At 44.2% G+C, this 15,763-nt stretch overlaps 2 protein-coding genes across 2 annotated transcripts in view; one reads left to right on the forward strand and one right to left on the reverse strand.

The window, feature by feature from the left end:
• The window catches only part of lrba (LPS-responsive vesicle trafficking, beach and anchor containing), a 125,498-nt gene that overhangs the window by 50,534 nt on the left and 59,201 nt on the right, over positions 1-15,763 (reverse strand). Inside the window, exons 38-41 of the mRNA XM_068751051.1 lie at positions 8,463-8,587; positions 8,138-8,152; positions 4,329-4,472; positions 2,661-2,797 (exon numbers count right to left, since the gene is read on the reverse strand). Coding sequence (XP_068607152.1) covers positions 2,661-2,797; positions 4,329-4,472; positions 8,138-8,152; positions 8,463-8,587 — 421 coding nt within the window. The remainder of the gene's footprint in view (positions 1-2,660; positions 2,798-4,328; positions 4,473-8,137; positions 8,153-8,462; positions 8,588-15,763) is intronic.
• Positions 148-1,227, forward strand: mab21l2 (mab-21-like 2). Its single transcript, XM_068751301.1, has one exon. It carries the CDS (start codon positions 148-150, stop codon positions 1,225-1,227), a length of 1,080 nt encoding a protein of 359 aa, XP_068607402.1.

The raw sequence follows: 15,763 nt of genomic DNA on the forward strand, positions 1-15,763 counted from the left end.
TCCGCTGCAAAAGCAAAAAAAAAAAAAACTACGAAACTTTGGTTCCTCAGTTTTCCTCCACGGGGAAGCCTCTGGCGTTACCGGTAAGCGTTGGATCCGTCAACGTACTGCGACTCCCCGGTGTACAGCCCGGACCTCTGCCCCAACATGATCGCGACGCAGGCGAAGCTGGTCTACCAGCTGAACAAATACTACAACGAACGGTGCCAGGCGCGCAAATCGGCCATTGCGAAGACCATCCGGGAGGTTTGCAAAGTGGTGTCGGACGTCCTGAAGGAGGTGGAGGTGCAGGAGCCGCGCTTCATCAGCTCCCTCAGCGAGATCGACGCGCGCTACGAGGGGATGGAGGTCATCTCCCCCAACGAGTTCGAGGTCGTGCTGTACCTCAACCAAATGGGGGTGTTCAACTTCGTGGACGACGGCTCCCTGCCCGGCTGCGCGGTGCTGAAGCTGAGCGACGGCCGCAAACGGAGCATGTCGCTGTGGGTCGAGTTCATCACCGCCTCGGGCTACCTGTCGGCCAGGAAGATCCGCTCCCGGTTCCAGACTCTCGTGGCGCAGGCCGTGGATAAGTGCAGCTACCGCGACGTGGTGAAGATGATCGCGGACACCAGCGAGGTGAAGCTACGGATCCGGGAGAGGTACGTGGTGCAGATCACCCCGGCGTTCAAGTGCACCGGGATCTGGCCCCGGAGCGCGGCTCAGTGGCCCATGCCTCACATCCCCTGGCCGGGGCCGAACCGGGTGGCGGAGGTCAAAGCCGAGGGGTTCAACCTCCTCTCCAAGGAGTGCTACTCGTTAACGGGGAAGCAGAGCTCCGCGGAGAGCGACGCCTGGGTGCTGCAGTTCAGCGAGGCCGAGAACCGGCTGCTGATGGCCGGCTGCAGGAAGAAGTGTCTGTCCGTGCTGAAGACGCTGCGGGACCGTCACCTGGAGCTCCCGGGGCAGCCCCTCCACAACTACCACATGAAGACCCTGCTGCTGTACGAGTGCGAGAAGCACCCGAGGGAGACCGACTGGGACGAGTCGTGCCTCGGGGACCGGCTGAACGGGATCCTGCTGCAGCTCATCTCCTGCCTGCAGTGCCGCAGATGTCCCCACTACTTCTTGCCGAACTTGGACTTGTTTCAGGGAAAGCCTCACTCGGCCCTGGAGGCTGCTGCTAAGCAGACGTGGAGACTAGCGAGGGAGATCCTCACCAATGCCAAGAGTTTGGACAAACTATAAAGCGAGCGAGAATCGAGAGAAGCCTTTTGGGATTAAAAAAAATAAATAATCCAGAAGAGGACAAAAGATCTGCGACTGATTCTCCAAGCGAAAAAGAAAAAAATATAATGCAAAAGCACCAAAACGCTTTAAATAATAATGGATCAATTGGGCTACTGACGGAGGTACATTTTCAGATCTATGTAAGAACTTTTTAAGTTGTCTTCTTTAAATGTTTTCACAAAGTGAAGAACCTTTTATTTAAATATATGCACAAAATCGTTAAAGTGAAACAATAATGTAGCGTGCCAAGTTCAATTCTCCTTTCATTATGTGACTTAAAAAAGAAGTGTTAATAAAAAATGTTGCAAATTAAATTACGACTTGGCCTCGTGTCTTGACGTGTTTCCACAGCTGAGATGATGCCACTTATTATTTTTTTGTTCTATAGTTTTACTGAAGAGACTCGTTCAATTATTACTTTTTACCACTTTAAAAAGATGATACAAAACCAAAAAATTAGGAAGACAAAAAATAATAATTGTGCAAAATTAAAAAAGATAGAAAGCCGACTTTAAGTCATGTTATTTTTTTACGGTGCATTGCAGGAATGAATGTAAATCATGACTCTCGTTAATTTATAGGCCCGGGAGCATCTCTGCTTTAACTGCAGCAGGAGTCTACACAGGCCCCACAGCTGAGCTGCAGTTTTAATCCGATTGACGCGGTTGATTTTTAGATAAAGCGACGTATGAGGCCGCTGTAGTCAAGTTTATTGGATTTTATATCTGTCTAAACCGCAATTAAATAAATGCGGGCGTTAAAAAAAATAAAAAAGCAGTTCAAATTTAAAAACAAATGTTATATTTCACGGTGGGAAAAACAAACCACTTGTGGGGTTTTAAAATGTTAACATGAAGTTCATACTAAATCTGCAGCAGTAGATAATCGGTTCAGAAAGACGCTTCTTATTTATTTAATCCCAACACAGATAACACGTTGCATTTTCTTTAATTTTGACCACATTAAAGAATATTCTGTAAAGCGTTAAATATCGATCCCTGCATGGGAAGGTGTGAACCACGTGTCCTGACGTAAAAAGAGTTGTATTCATGACAAGTATTTTCTTTTTTATTATCACAGCTAAATATTAGACACCGTCTTGATGTTCAATTTAGATTACTGTGCAATTATGAAATATAATCGCAAAAATAGAACAGAAATAAATACCCTGCATGCACCTGCAAATTAATCGCTCCAGTTTCAAATAAAATAGTTATTACGTTGCATCTTCAGGGACAGAATGACGTCATGTGGAAACTCACACCAAAAAAAAAAACTTTTATTTTTTTATTCCAAATAATTCCAAATAAGACAAAATTCATTTCGTCTGCTTTTACTGTAAAATATGAAAGCATGTCCGCACCGAGGGACACTGAGCTGGGGTCTCTTACCTTCGGATCGATGGCCCTAAAGCCCGGCTCCTCTTCATCCACCTCGAAGAAGAGCTCGGAGGCGGTGATGGACAGGGTGCCTTTCACCACCGCGGCCGGAGCCACCAGCTGCGCGCTGGCGCTCACGTTTACTGGGCCTGCAGAACCAGACGCACGCCGGTCAGAACACAAACGGGGCGCCCGTCCCTCTTCTCAAAAGTCAAGAGTGGATTTCACGGAACCGAGGGTTCTAAAAACACAACGGGCCTTTCCGATCAGTTTTATTGATGAGGACAGTCAAAACACAACAGCCTGCGTTTCAAAGTTTACACTCATCATTCTTTTAGATTTCCTTTTATACTCAGACAGTAAAACCAGTCTATATAAAGGCTATTTTATAAAGGCAGTTTTGTCCAATAATGAATAAATTAAATAAATTAAAGAGAGAGGCGACAATAGCTCATAAAATGCTAACCATTCCCTAAATTTTAGACGCATATTTACATTTGCACTAAAGTATGCTCGTATAGAAAGTGACAAAACTTTGAGACATGCTTGTCAAAATCCTATTGTCAGCCAGGACGCACTAACTTGCGAAGCCGGTTGCGTAAAGGTTCGTTTAATCTCTAATCAATCTTAATGCATGCCAGCATATGACAATGAGGGGGGGGGGTTCGGGTGGAAGCTCTGCCCGCCACATGTGAGCCATTGTGTCTGCAGAGAAAGGAGGCTCGAAGCCCCGGCTTGATTTCCCAGAGCGCCTTCACACTCCCTGCGATCGGAATAAACATATTCATTCATGCGCCACTCGTGGCCGCCGCGAGTACTGACACGTTCTCCGAGGGTTGAAACATTTATTTGTATTTTTTTTGGCTCGTTCAGTCAAAGTGACTCAATTCCACCGGAAGGAGACAGCAGCTTAAAGAGGACGCTGAACGCTCTCCTGACGACCTTTACGCGCATCAATTAGACCGGATGACGTCTTATAACAACCCAGCCACGTTATTACCACCATTCGGAATGCTCCATCAATGCAGTTTCAGTCGTGTGAGAGATGTTGCCGCACACAAAATGATCACACAGCAATCCGATTAGCGGACTATATATATATACTTATATTTAATTCAGATTACTCTGCAGGAAAGAGATGCAAGGCAACAAACAAGTGACGGCGCCCGGAGTTGAAGTAAATTCTATGGCCGCGTTGGGCCACACTGGAGAGATTTGCTGCTTTTCTTGAACCATTTAATGCCACATTTTAGGGTGAGCACGTATCCTGGAATAAACTCAGCTACTGCTGGATAAAACATGTTTAGCCGCTCAAGCCAGTGTGTGTGTGTGTGTGTGTGTGAAGCCTGATCTCCAGACAGAAAACTGCAGATCCCGTGCTTTCATGCAGCACCTTCCATGGACAGGGGTACTAAAGGGATGTTTTTCAGTGCTATAATGCAGAGTAAGCCTTTCTTTACCTGTAAACAAGGCGTCCGTGCTTTTAGGGAAGTCTTACCTCATGAAACTGATTTCAAGGCAAAACGGCAGATATGGGAAAATAGTGTCAGCCTGACAGATCAGATAGACGCAAAGCCTGGCGGCGCATGTGTGACATTGAGCTTCAGTTCTTCATTTTGTCCGGGCTGGAGGACAAACAGCTGAACAGGGAGGGGTGAAGAGGATGAGACACGTCGTTACCTGTAAAGTTCTCCAGGTCTTTCTCCTCCATGGTTGACAGCACGTCATCGTCTCCGTCGAGCGATGCCTCGCTCTCGGAGTTCTGATTCCCCAGAGCCTGACTCCTGATCGACTGCTTCCCTTTGAGAATATCCTCCTCGGAGGCTGGAGGGAAGAAGAGTTGCTTTTTATTTGACCTTTAGTACATGGCAGTCGTAGCATCTACATTTTTTGTTTTATTTCAGGGCAGTTTGAAGGCATTTCAAGTTTGAAACTCATGTGAGAAGACTTTATTTTATTAACAGAAACTGAATTAAAAACAATGACAACAAATCAGTCATTTTTATTCTACATCACAGGCTACATTTTTTAAAAAATGCTCTAATGGGACCAGCCACCCCCCACACACAATTTTATTCTCAGGATTTGTCAAAAAAAACATGCATCAATTTAGGAATTAATTCAGTAACACAAAGTAACTTGGGGTTAAAAATTTGAAAACATTATCTCACTAGTATTTTATTTTTTCTAAAGTACTGCACTACTACTGTACTGCAGTTTTTTCTTTCCCTCAGTCAATAAGCTCTGTTATTTATTAGATTGATCAGTTCCCGGCTACACCAGCTCGTGTTGCCTTCACTGACCTCCGGAGCAAATGTGGCCAGACAAACCCAAAACAACGAAAGACAAAATACTGATTTAATCCCAACCCTCAAATCATTTCATCACCAACCAGATGAAAACAAATGCAGTAAAAAAAAAAAAATAACCGGGCTTGCACATTGCTCCATTTGATTTCAGCTGATCCTAGGTTGAGGTTGCAAATGGATTTATATTTTTTAGGTCCTGCATCACCCAGCGGTGCATGGTAAGGATCCACAGAATAAAAGACCGGCTGGGAAGTCTTTCCTCTTCGTAAACAGTGAAAGTTTTCACTGCTTCCGTGAATGTTTACTAATCTGGCATTCTGGAAACAGCAACAGGGTTGTAATCCAGCGATGCTTAACACAGAGGGGATTTGTTTCATAATCACCTGAGGGGGTGGGGGATCAATTACACTTCCTAAAAATGCGCAGTCGCGTCATATTCTTTGAAACCGCTGCAAGAGCCGGGATAAAAAAATCTCTTCTCATGGAAAATATGCAGCTCCACTGATATTTAGAACGGTCTTCCTGTAATTAAGCCTCCCTGGAGGATTCTTTAGTTAGCAGCAGTGAAATTACTACCAGCTCCTCTAATACGTACCACATGCCATTGTATTCACACCAAAGCAAGCAGACAGGCGGCTCAAAAGCGTGCATTTGAACTTCTTTGCGTTGCACGATGAACATGCTGAGCTATTCTCACCCAAACACAAGAAGCTCTGCAAACATGCAGCATCAAACGCTCTAAAAATATTCAGCCTGTTGAGACTAAAACTCGGAACAGATTTCAAATCTGATCCTATCAAGTCCAAATTGTGAAGGGTTCCTCAACATCCACTGTAAGTATCTGAACTAAAATAAGGAGCAGTCAGCATATTTCTAGGCTGAGTCAGAACAGCGAGAAATAAAAGAATGTCCAGATGTGTTGCGTTTTAGCAAATGTACAGAAATAATCGACAGGCTTGCACGGGAATTTCTCACTTACTCTCTGCCAAAAAGTGGAGTGTTGATGTTTTATTTATTCCAAAGCGGACCGTTTAAACTTGCTTTTAGATGTTAACTCATAACAGTCGCTACATTTAAACAATTTGAGGGGTGTCGTTTAAATAATTCAAAGGGACAATTACAATGACAAACCACCTACGCAAAGAGCAGGCATGCCACATTAACAAAATAAATCTACACCTCAATGTCATCACTCATCACACAAGGAGCAGGAAGGGGCATAAATCCCAACAGGTTGTGTGTGTTTTCCCCGAGACCCCATTTCCCGACCGGGGCGATTCAGCTACCTTTGCTTATACACAACTTCAGGCATGCACGGCCACGGCAATTAAATTGTCAAAATTAACAAATTTGTTTTTAACGGGGAGCGTAGCCAGCAGTGTGGTCCACGAGGCGAGTATTGATTACCAGAACACAGACATTAGTCTTGAGATATTTACTCTGCCACCTCTGGGTGCACAGACCCTGGACCAGCCCCAAATCAAGCCCGCAGAAGAGATGGTTCTTCCCAGCCGTAAACACATAACAGCCTGCTGAAGCAAGCCCTGCTGTGGAACTCATCTTGGCAGGCTATGAATGATAACAGTTGTCCCTATCCTGAACACAGGATGAGAGTTTTTCCTCCATGTTTAAGAAAAAAGATGTGATTTCCTCTTTTTAAATGCACACAGTAAAAAATAAAAAATAAAGCTGAATATTTTCCTCTGCTTCTAATTTAAAAACTTTTTTTTTTTAGCGCAGCCACTAGTAGTAGATCTTATGTTAAATATTTTCTTTGCGAGTGAGGCTGCATTTTCTCCTCAGCGACTGATGAATATAATTATAGCCAGATATGACCTTTGGGGCTCCGTTTGAAAACTCAGCCCGGCATTCTCGTCTTGAGCTGCACTTCCGTAACAAATGTCGGGTCGACTAAAACAAGACGAAAGGTTACATCAGAAAATGGATGCCGTCAGGCTTCAATGTCAAAGAGTTATTTTAATGATATAGTCCTATACTTCAGCTGGGGCGGGATAGTCTCTTGAGGTAGCATACCCTTGCCACAACTAGCTTCTGGCTATTTTTACACAGCCTTCACTTTCAAACTAAATGTTATTTGGAGGAATTTGCCTTTTTTTTTTTTTTACCCCAGAGATTAATATATATATACACAGCAAGAACAGCTTTGGAATTAAAACTAAATACAGAAATAACCAAATGACGGCTTGGACATATTGCCATTAGTTTAAAGACATCAGCGATGGAGCATGAAGGAGATGCCTGGTCTCCGTCGAGATCCGGCAGAAGGGAAAACAGTTCTGCAGAAGAACGGCGGAGCAGCTGGGCTTGGGCCTCGTTCTCCAGCTGCCTTCACGCCGCAGCCATTACTGCACGGAAAAGTCTCCCAGGATTCAGGGATCCCCAACACTTATTGCTTTTAGATCACAGTCTTTATTGGCTCCCGTCACACCTGCCATTTGTTTTAGGAATGATGTCACATTTCAGAATTTTTGGAAGGCGACACGTCGAGAGACACGGTCGGTTCAGAATCGGCGAGTTATTTATGGAGCTGCTAAATGTCGGCTCTGAATGACGATGATGGCAAACCCCGATGTGAGCCGGATCTCTGCAGAAATGAAGGATCCGATGCACTCGAGGAGAGAAATGTGACCGATGGCGTTAATGCACGGGGCTGTGTCGTTTGTAAGTGCCTGCTGGGAATATTAAGCTGCGTTCAGGAGAGGTTTATTGAAAATCACCACCTGTCTTTATGGAGAGCGGCACAGATGAGAATCTAATCTGATCCACTCCAAAAGAAAAGAAGGTGCAATCAGCGTTAGCACTAATGACAACTCGGAGCATTGATGAAGATTTTCCAAACCGCATTGCGTTCCCCCCCCCCCCCCCCCCCCACATGTTAAACGGGTCTGTGCACAATGTGGATTCTTTCCTAATGGAAAATGCTTGGTACACAGCAATTTGTCATTCACTAGGAAAATCTTCAACCTCAGGGACCAATAAAACTCATTACTGTTTAACAATATAAGACTTTAAATCAATAAATCACACAACTCATGCATTTGATTTTGGCTCAAACTATTCACATTTTTATCAATTTTTTTAATCTATTCTTGGAATCTATCCCCCACAACGCCTCACTGAGACACAAGAAACAAGTTAAAGAGCATGAATGCTACTCACCGTTGACGGCAGCCACTGTTATGCAGCAAAGAAGGAAGAGTGAGCGAAAGTCACAACATTTTCTCTCATTTTTACCCAGTTCAAACCTGAATTTTGACATAAAGCATGCTCACACTCCCGGCTGATTATTAGTGCAGCTTTCATAATGTGCAGCGGGGTATGTGAAATACACGAGGGCGCAACTTCAACGCGTCTCGCGGCACAATAAAATGTTTTATTGCAATGAGAAGACTAATTTTTATGACCTTGTACTTGGCGCTACTACAACCCATTGAGCGCAAACAACAAGCCGCGTGGGGGGGGGGGCTCGGCGGACGGGACTGACCATGTTCGGCCACGGCTTTGAGCGTAGCCTCTGAGTGAGTGGATCCTGAGGGGTTCCTGATGAAGCGACATCGCCGCCTTAAATCGTCCTCCCAGTAGTCCAGGCGCCAGAACTCCCTCGGCCGGCTGCAGCGAGACAGAAGTAGCACATGTGTTAGCAATTACCAGCCAGCATGGTATAGCAGGCCAGCATTAGCACTTGGTCCCGGCAAGAATGCATAAAGCCGGCATTGTGTTTGGGGTTTCTTACAACCTCTTCAAAAAAATAAAAAAGATTCACTCAGACACGAGCTCACAGCCCAAATCTTCTTATCCGCGTGATCGACAGTGACTCTCACAGGATACGGTGCTGCTTTTTATTTTGCCCTCTCCTTGTGAAGGTGAAGCAAACACCAAGAACATCACAGAGGAATGAGCGAATGACAGCTTGATCATTTTCCACACACTTTTTCGCCACGTTCTTCCCATTCTGGGCTCATTTCAAGCCCAGCAGGATACCTCTTTTCAGAACTCGTGGCTAGAGGGATAAAGAGAAGGTCATTACAAACACGAGGGGGGGAAATAGCGTTACCAATATTAATCAATGTCTACAACACTCATTTTCCCTCTCTTCTCCCTTTTCCCTTTTCCGGAGCGTGACAGTAAAACATCTTGCTCTCGAGGAAAAGAATGTGTTAAGTTTTATTGAGGCGTCACTTCCTCATATCATTGCACAAATAGTTTACATGCCTATAATGAAATGTCACTTCTGTCATCCTGCCACAATGTGATGATGTGTTCAACACCTTTGGTTTTGAGGCTTCGCGAATATGTCAGATGTTTTATTTTTTTTATCCATAAATAAAATAGACATTTTAATAGAAAACAAATTTCCCAATTTTACTTGTAAATATTCTCTTCACAAAAATGCTGTTGGGAAGATAATCTTGCGGCACGTCCTGGAGTTAGTGTTGTTTGGTTACCATGGCTCATTAAAATGCCTTTTATTCTGCTGAGCCGTGCGAAAAAGTTAAAATAAGACCTGAAGGATCTCAGCTCTGATGAAACTCACAATAAATGTATGCACGTGCTACCGCGGGGGTGCATGAATGGTTTTTCTCACAGATCAACTTTTTTATATATATATTTTTTAAAGATGATTAGCGTGAGAAAAAGGGCTACAAAAATTGAAAGTGACACAAGAAAGAAAAGAATACGGAATATATGTAACATAATCTAAATGGCCAGGTTGCTCTTGAATGGCTGCAGTGTGGAAGAAGACCCGGTTAATGGCTTTGGCGGCGTAGGATATGACGGGAGAACCCCGGCATGCTTTATGGGAGCTACACTTGAATGCTGCTCTGGCGAGGGGCTCCTCACAAATCTTACGTCCAACGTCAATGATCACACTGGGGCCTCTAAAAAGGGAAAGAAGCTTTACCCAAGAAAATAAATACAATTTCCAAACTGGGCCTTTAAAACCCCGGCATTCCCTGGGAAATGAAAACGATTGATTATTTGTTTTAACAACAACAACAACAACAACAAAAAGGAGGCATCAATAGGCTGGCTGGAAGTGTCTGCTGGTCTTAAGTATGGATGCAAAACACTCTGAACTGTGCTTTAATTCAGCCGCAGAGTATTACTATGAAATGATGGGATGTTTGCGAAGCTGGCATAAGCCGGAATACAGATTTTGTATCATCAGAGCCGTGAATGGAGCGAGAGAGACACAAGGGACTCGGGCGGGGGCGGGGGGGGGCTGTGCAGGGCCAGATTCCCTGCCGGTGACAAAGACGCTGCTCCGTGTTTGCACGCGATAGCCTCCCAACCCAAATGGCCACTTCATCATCCTGCCTCCAAATGGTATTCATCTATGAAAATAATTATCAAGGTTATGCATGGCACACGTCTCTGAATCAGGATGCTCTCGACTCTCATCTCACGGTGTGCGTGTGTGTGTGTGTGTGGGGGGGGGGGGGGGGGGGCTGTCCAACTCACACAATACACAATCCATCAGGAGGGGGAAACCAATGGCTGGAGTAATTAGTCACAGTATGAGGGGACCACCTCTGCCAGTCATACTCATCTGGAGGAGCGCAATGAAGGGGCCACAATGGAAGTCGTAATGACGGGCCGCTCGGAGAGGTGGACCCGCAATGAAAGATACCTCGTCATTAATCCCCAATGAGGGCGCTGTCGGAACAAGAACGGAGACGTACGGCGCGAAGCAACCCCCCATACCACACAGCGAGTGTGTTTCCACAAGGATGATAAATTATTCAGGGATCATCCATCCTCCGAGGGCATCCTTGGCAGAATTTACCGAAGTACCATTCTTCAAAATAACAACAATTAAAATAACAAAGGGCCAGCGTCGTGCCGCGGCTCACGCCAAACACTTGTGTAATTAGTAATTAGTTCGGTCATAAGAGGTGTCTGGGAGGGAGGCTGGGTCGCTCAGCCTGCAGTGATTGTTGTGATGATGAAAGCACGTGTGTGTGTGGGTGTGGGATCTGACACAGGGAGTGTGTGTGTTACTTTTTAAATAAGTGCATTGATGTGCCGTTTGCAAATCATTCCAGATTATGCAGAGTGAATAAAAATATTTTCACAGCAGTCTCCATATATGTATGCACATGCACATGTGGATGAGGAAACAAATGCACATGCATACATATATGTGTATATACAGCAGCAGCGCCGCACAGTTAAAATGAAATCCAGGATGGAACTTTACTACTATAAAGGCATTCTTCAAAGTTTTTGGAAACTAGTACATGAGTGCGTTTTTTGTTTTTTTTAAGCACTGGAATAAAATAAGTATTCAGCTGTATCTAGTTCCCCACGTCTCCACATATCCAACCAATTACACTCCTTGATATATCGGCGGATCGCCTTCCTCGGCCTTCTGTGAGCATTCTGAGGAAGCTGATCTTCCTTTTTAAGTCAGATGCAGCTCTGCATCACCCAGGGAGACATGAAATGGCCAGAAACTCATCTCATGTGTGTGTGTGGTGCTAAACTGAGTCAAACTCAAGATGTCTTTCACGTAAAAAAACAAAACGACAGAGTTCGTACACATTAAGTTGTCCTTCTAATGCGGACCATGTTGGCGACGAAGAGGATAATTAAATGTGAGTTCAATGTAAATGTGACCAAGTTAACAACAACAAAGGACAAAGGGCGAGCTCCATGCTCTTTCAAAACAGGTGCGTCTCCAACATAGAAATCCGGCACAAACCATCAGCACGTCGCAAGGAGACATTTTACTGGTGGGCTCTTTAAGATTTCAATTGCGCTACTAAATTGTTTGCATCAAAACAAAGCAGCCGTTCAAGTAGAGCTGGCGTGGTTAGATGACATTCAAAATAAATGGCTGGACCGTGGAGCAGTGCTCGGTAGCAGCCCTAGTTCAGATTAATGAAATGCTTATTTGGAATGAGCAACATTTAGGAAAAGTGGAGCACCAAGTGAACGACACTTGCGTTGCCCTCAACAATAAATTACACAAGTAGAAAGCAAGAATTCACATTTAAGTGTAAATATAAGCACATGGTGACTGCTGCCAGAATGCCATTACTTGAACAGAAATAGTGTGAGATGATATTTAAAACAAGGTTTATATTACCAATATTTTACCAAAATGCTCCTGCTATAATTTAAACACGTAAAAAAACAACTCTTATATTTTCTTTCCTTCCGTCGACCATGAGTTTCCCCTGCTGCGATTTTGAAGATTTAATCTAACTCCAAGTATGATCACAATCTAACATTAAGCACCCTCAAAGTGAACGATCTCATGTCGCTTTCAGGTCGTTGCTATTCATCACCACATATTAAAAGATGAGCGTTTTCTGAGCGGTTGTGTATGAGGGCCAACGGCGCTCATCATTATCAAACGGCCACTTCAAATGTATTAATGGCTTCCTCCACGCCGCCGTTTCTGAGGACCGTCGGTCGTTTGGTGACAAATGATCTACATCCATCTCGTGAAGATCGTTTTGAAAATGGAGACACTGGAAGAAAAAAAAAAATCTTCACATTTTGCAATCCCGGAAGTTGTTTTTGCTTTTAAAAAAGGACATCGAGATAAAATAAAAACAGACATTTCCTAACATTTCACAAAATTTTCGAGTGAATTCAGATTTGGAAAAAAAAGAAGAAATGAAAAAGGTAAAGGGGAAACGTGGAGGGGAAAATAAAATATCTGTTTATCTTCAAAGCCTGGGGTATTATGGAAATATTAACATGACTTTTACTGCAGCGAGCAGGACATGCAGGGCAGATAAGCGTTCATATATCACGACAAGCGGCTGCACTTTGGCACAGTCATTTGTGACCTGTCTGCTAAATAAATTTGGGTACAGTCAATGAGACCTGCATATGCAGAGGAGATTTCTCCCCCCTGGCTTATTTTATATTAATGCCCGCCCCTATTGGCAGCCTTCAAATTGCTCAAACATTGCTGCTATCCCCAAGATCAGTTTTGCTTTGATTTGCATAAACCATGTGTTTAGAAGAAATGGGAGTGCAGGAATAGATTGAGGATTTGTCATGTCGGACCGGCCGCTTGAGCGGCTGGCTCTTTGTCAAACGGTGGCAGCAATGGCTTTCGATGCCATCTCCAGGCTCAAATTAAAATGAAACCGCACCAAATACCTTCCCGCTGAAATTGTCTGCCATGATTAAGTCTTGCCAGAGTGATTTTCTACATGTGCATTAATACTTATCCTTCGCACTTCAATGAGGTTCACAGGAAACCCTCTACGTGTGTGTGTGTGTGTGTGTGTGTGCGTGCGAGTTATTTCACCTCTGTTAATGTTGTTTACGAGATTTACCTGAGGTGATTTCAGGGTCACAGCCCCCGAAACATTTCCATCTCTCCAGTCTGCATGTAATTTTGCACACCCCGATTATTCACCACAGGACAATTAATTTAATTTGTCTATTTTCGATGTGAAATTAAATGTCATTTATAAAGTGATAAAACAAACCTGTGATGAGACGTTTGTAAAATCATATCATACGTTACAAAAAAAAAAGAATTTGACGCTTATTTATGAACCAAAAACATTGTTCCCGTGGAAACAGATTTCAAATATACATCCTTTGCATTTATTGGTCAACTCCCTTTGAAGTGAATTTACTTCAAACACACAAGAGTGTGAACACTCATTACCAGGACGGCCAGAGCACCTACCACTCCTCCCAATTAACTCCAATTTATCCAAGAGCTATCAAAAAGAGATCTGGGGCAAAAAAAAAAAAAAAGAAAAAAGGGAGTGATGCTGCATCTCTGCAACATCACACGCTTGTGAGGATCAAAGTAGTCCCATGGGTGGGAGGCAAAAGGCTTCAGTTTCCCCACAATGCACTGCAGCCAAATGAAATAATGCAAATCGAGCCCTAATTACCACCAGCTTAGCGAGCAGTTCCCAATTAGCAGCGATTACCCTCATTGTAAATCCACCAACAAAAGGCCGGATAATTACACACTGATGATATCAGATTTCATGGGAGCTAAAAGGAAAACTGTTGTGTTTAGTAAGGTAGTAAATATTGGTACGAGGGGGGGGAATGCGGTGAAAAAGTGAGAAGAGACGAGCTGCTCTATGCCGATTTTTACTGCTTAATGTAAAACAGCTTCTCCGTTTGGTTTATCAGAATTATCAAAGCGTCGCTGACGTAATAAATAGCGTATCTAGACTTCCCCTGCTATGAGGCTGAAGCGGTACCATCTGTATTTTTGATGAAGGGTCACATTTTTCTTTTGATTTTGACAACATACATTTAAGGCCATTTATCACCACCGCTGAGGTAATGAGGGCATCCACTGGACCGCAGTTGCATAATTCTGCCATTACTGGTCCATTGTAATAATCTTCTGACCTCTAGCTTTCAGAGCTGATCTTGAATGGTTTGACAAATATGAACACATACGCACAATTCCAACGCCACGCCGAAGGATAACCGACCGGAGAAGACGCTCAAGGTCAGCGCTTTTTAAAATTTATTTAATCTCAGTAAAAAGTTCTCCAGGTGAAAAAGGGAAATAAGAAACATTTTCAGGAAACAAATGAGAATTTCTCCAGCATGTTTCGGAATTTTGAAATGAAACCAAATTGTTCGCTAGTTTGTGATGTTTCCTGCTCCAGTGTTGATGCAGGACGACCAGGCTTTGGATTTTCATCTGGCGATGTCGTCTTATTCATGAGCACCGCCTCCCCTCCCTCCCCCATACAGCTGTGTCCATTATACAACACTTAGAGCGCAGTTAAGTGTGTGTGTGTGTGTGCTTGGGTGCGTGTCACGTACAGTAATTCCACTACAAGGCGATGGAGATGATCACGTAGTAAAAGCACATTTTTGTATTATGGTTTCTGTTGCTATAATCTTTCTTCTGCTCAGACCAAACCTGTCCATCCATCTATTTGGGGGGGGGGGGGGCTGAACTTGAACTGAGACAGAGAATGGGGTCTAAAGTAAATCTACACAAAGACTGCCGGCTGAAGATCTACGAGTAAGTGATGATCCCACGTCTTCCGCCCCCTATCCCGGGATCGCTGGTATTTTATGTGGCCTTTTTTCCTGCCTGGGTTGCGCGAGAAAGTGCCGGATCCTAAAGATAAAGGTGATTTCTTTTCTTCTTTTTTTGGCAAATGGTGGAAGTAGCAAAAAAATAAATGGCCTGCTGGTCCCACGGTGTAATTACAGTGGCTGGAAGCATAGCAATCTATCATGAGGAAGAGGGCGGCTGACGTGCTGCAGAGGGGTTAGTCAAAGGAGATAGCCTCTGACTAACTACTGGCCCAGGACAATCGATACCGTGCAGATATTGGATCCAGGGAGAAAGGAGGAGGGGGGGGGGGGGGGGGCTAAAAACTTCCCAAATGGGTTTTCATTCAGATATTGATCAGCACCTTTTAATCGTGACCTTGCCGCACCAAGGCCATATACTTTCTTAAGGGTATATGAAACTCATAAATCTGATCGTTCCAGCCACGGCGGGCCGCGGGGGGGGGCAGCAAGGTACGGACGAAGGAGAGAGAGTACTGTAATTGGTCTTTCTGGGACGGAAGGCTTCTTTCACCACTTCACAACACGGATTCTGCTACATTTCAGAACAGCCGGGAAGAGAAGTAAAATGTGTCTCAGCTTTGTTGTAAGTTTGTCCAGCTGTTTCGTCGTCCTCGTGGTCATTGGCTCAAGTCCTGATTGTCGTCGTGTCAAAAGAAATTCAATCGAGGGCCGTTCCTTCCTGCCGTCATTTGAAACGACCCACTGCGTCGCCCCTCTGCTAACGCTAAACCACGCCAACAT

The sequence above is a fragment of the Brachionichthys hirsutus genome, chromosome 17, assembly GCF_040956055.1.
Source record: "Brachionichthys hirsutus isolate HB-005 chromosome 17, CSIRO-AGI_Bhir_v1, whole genome shotgun sequence".
NCBI lineage: Eukaryota > Metazoa > Chordata > Actinopteri > Lophiiformes > Brachionichthyidae > Brachionichthys > Brachionichthys hirsutus.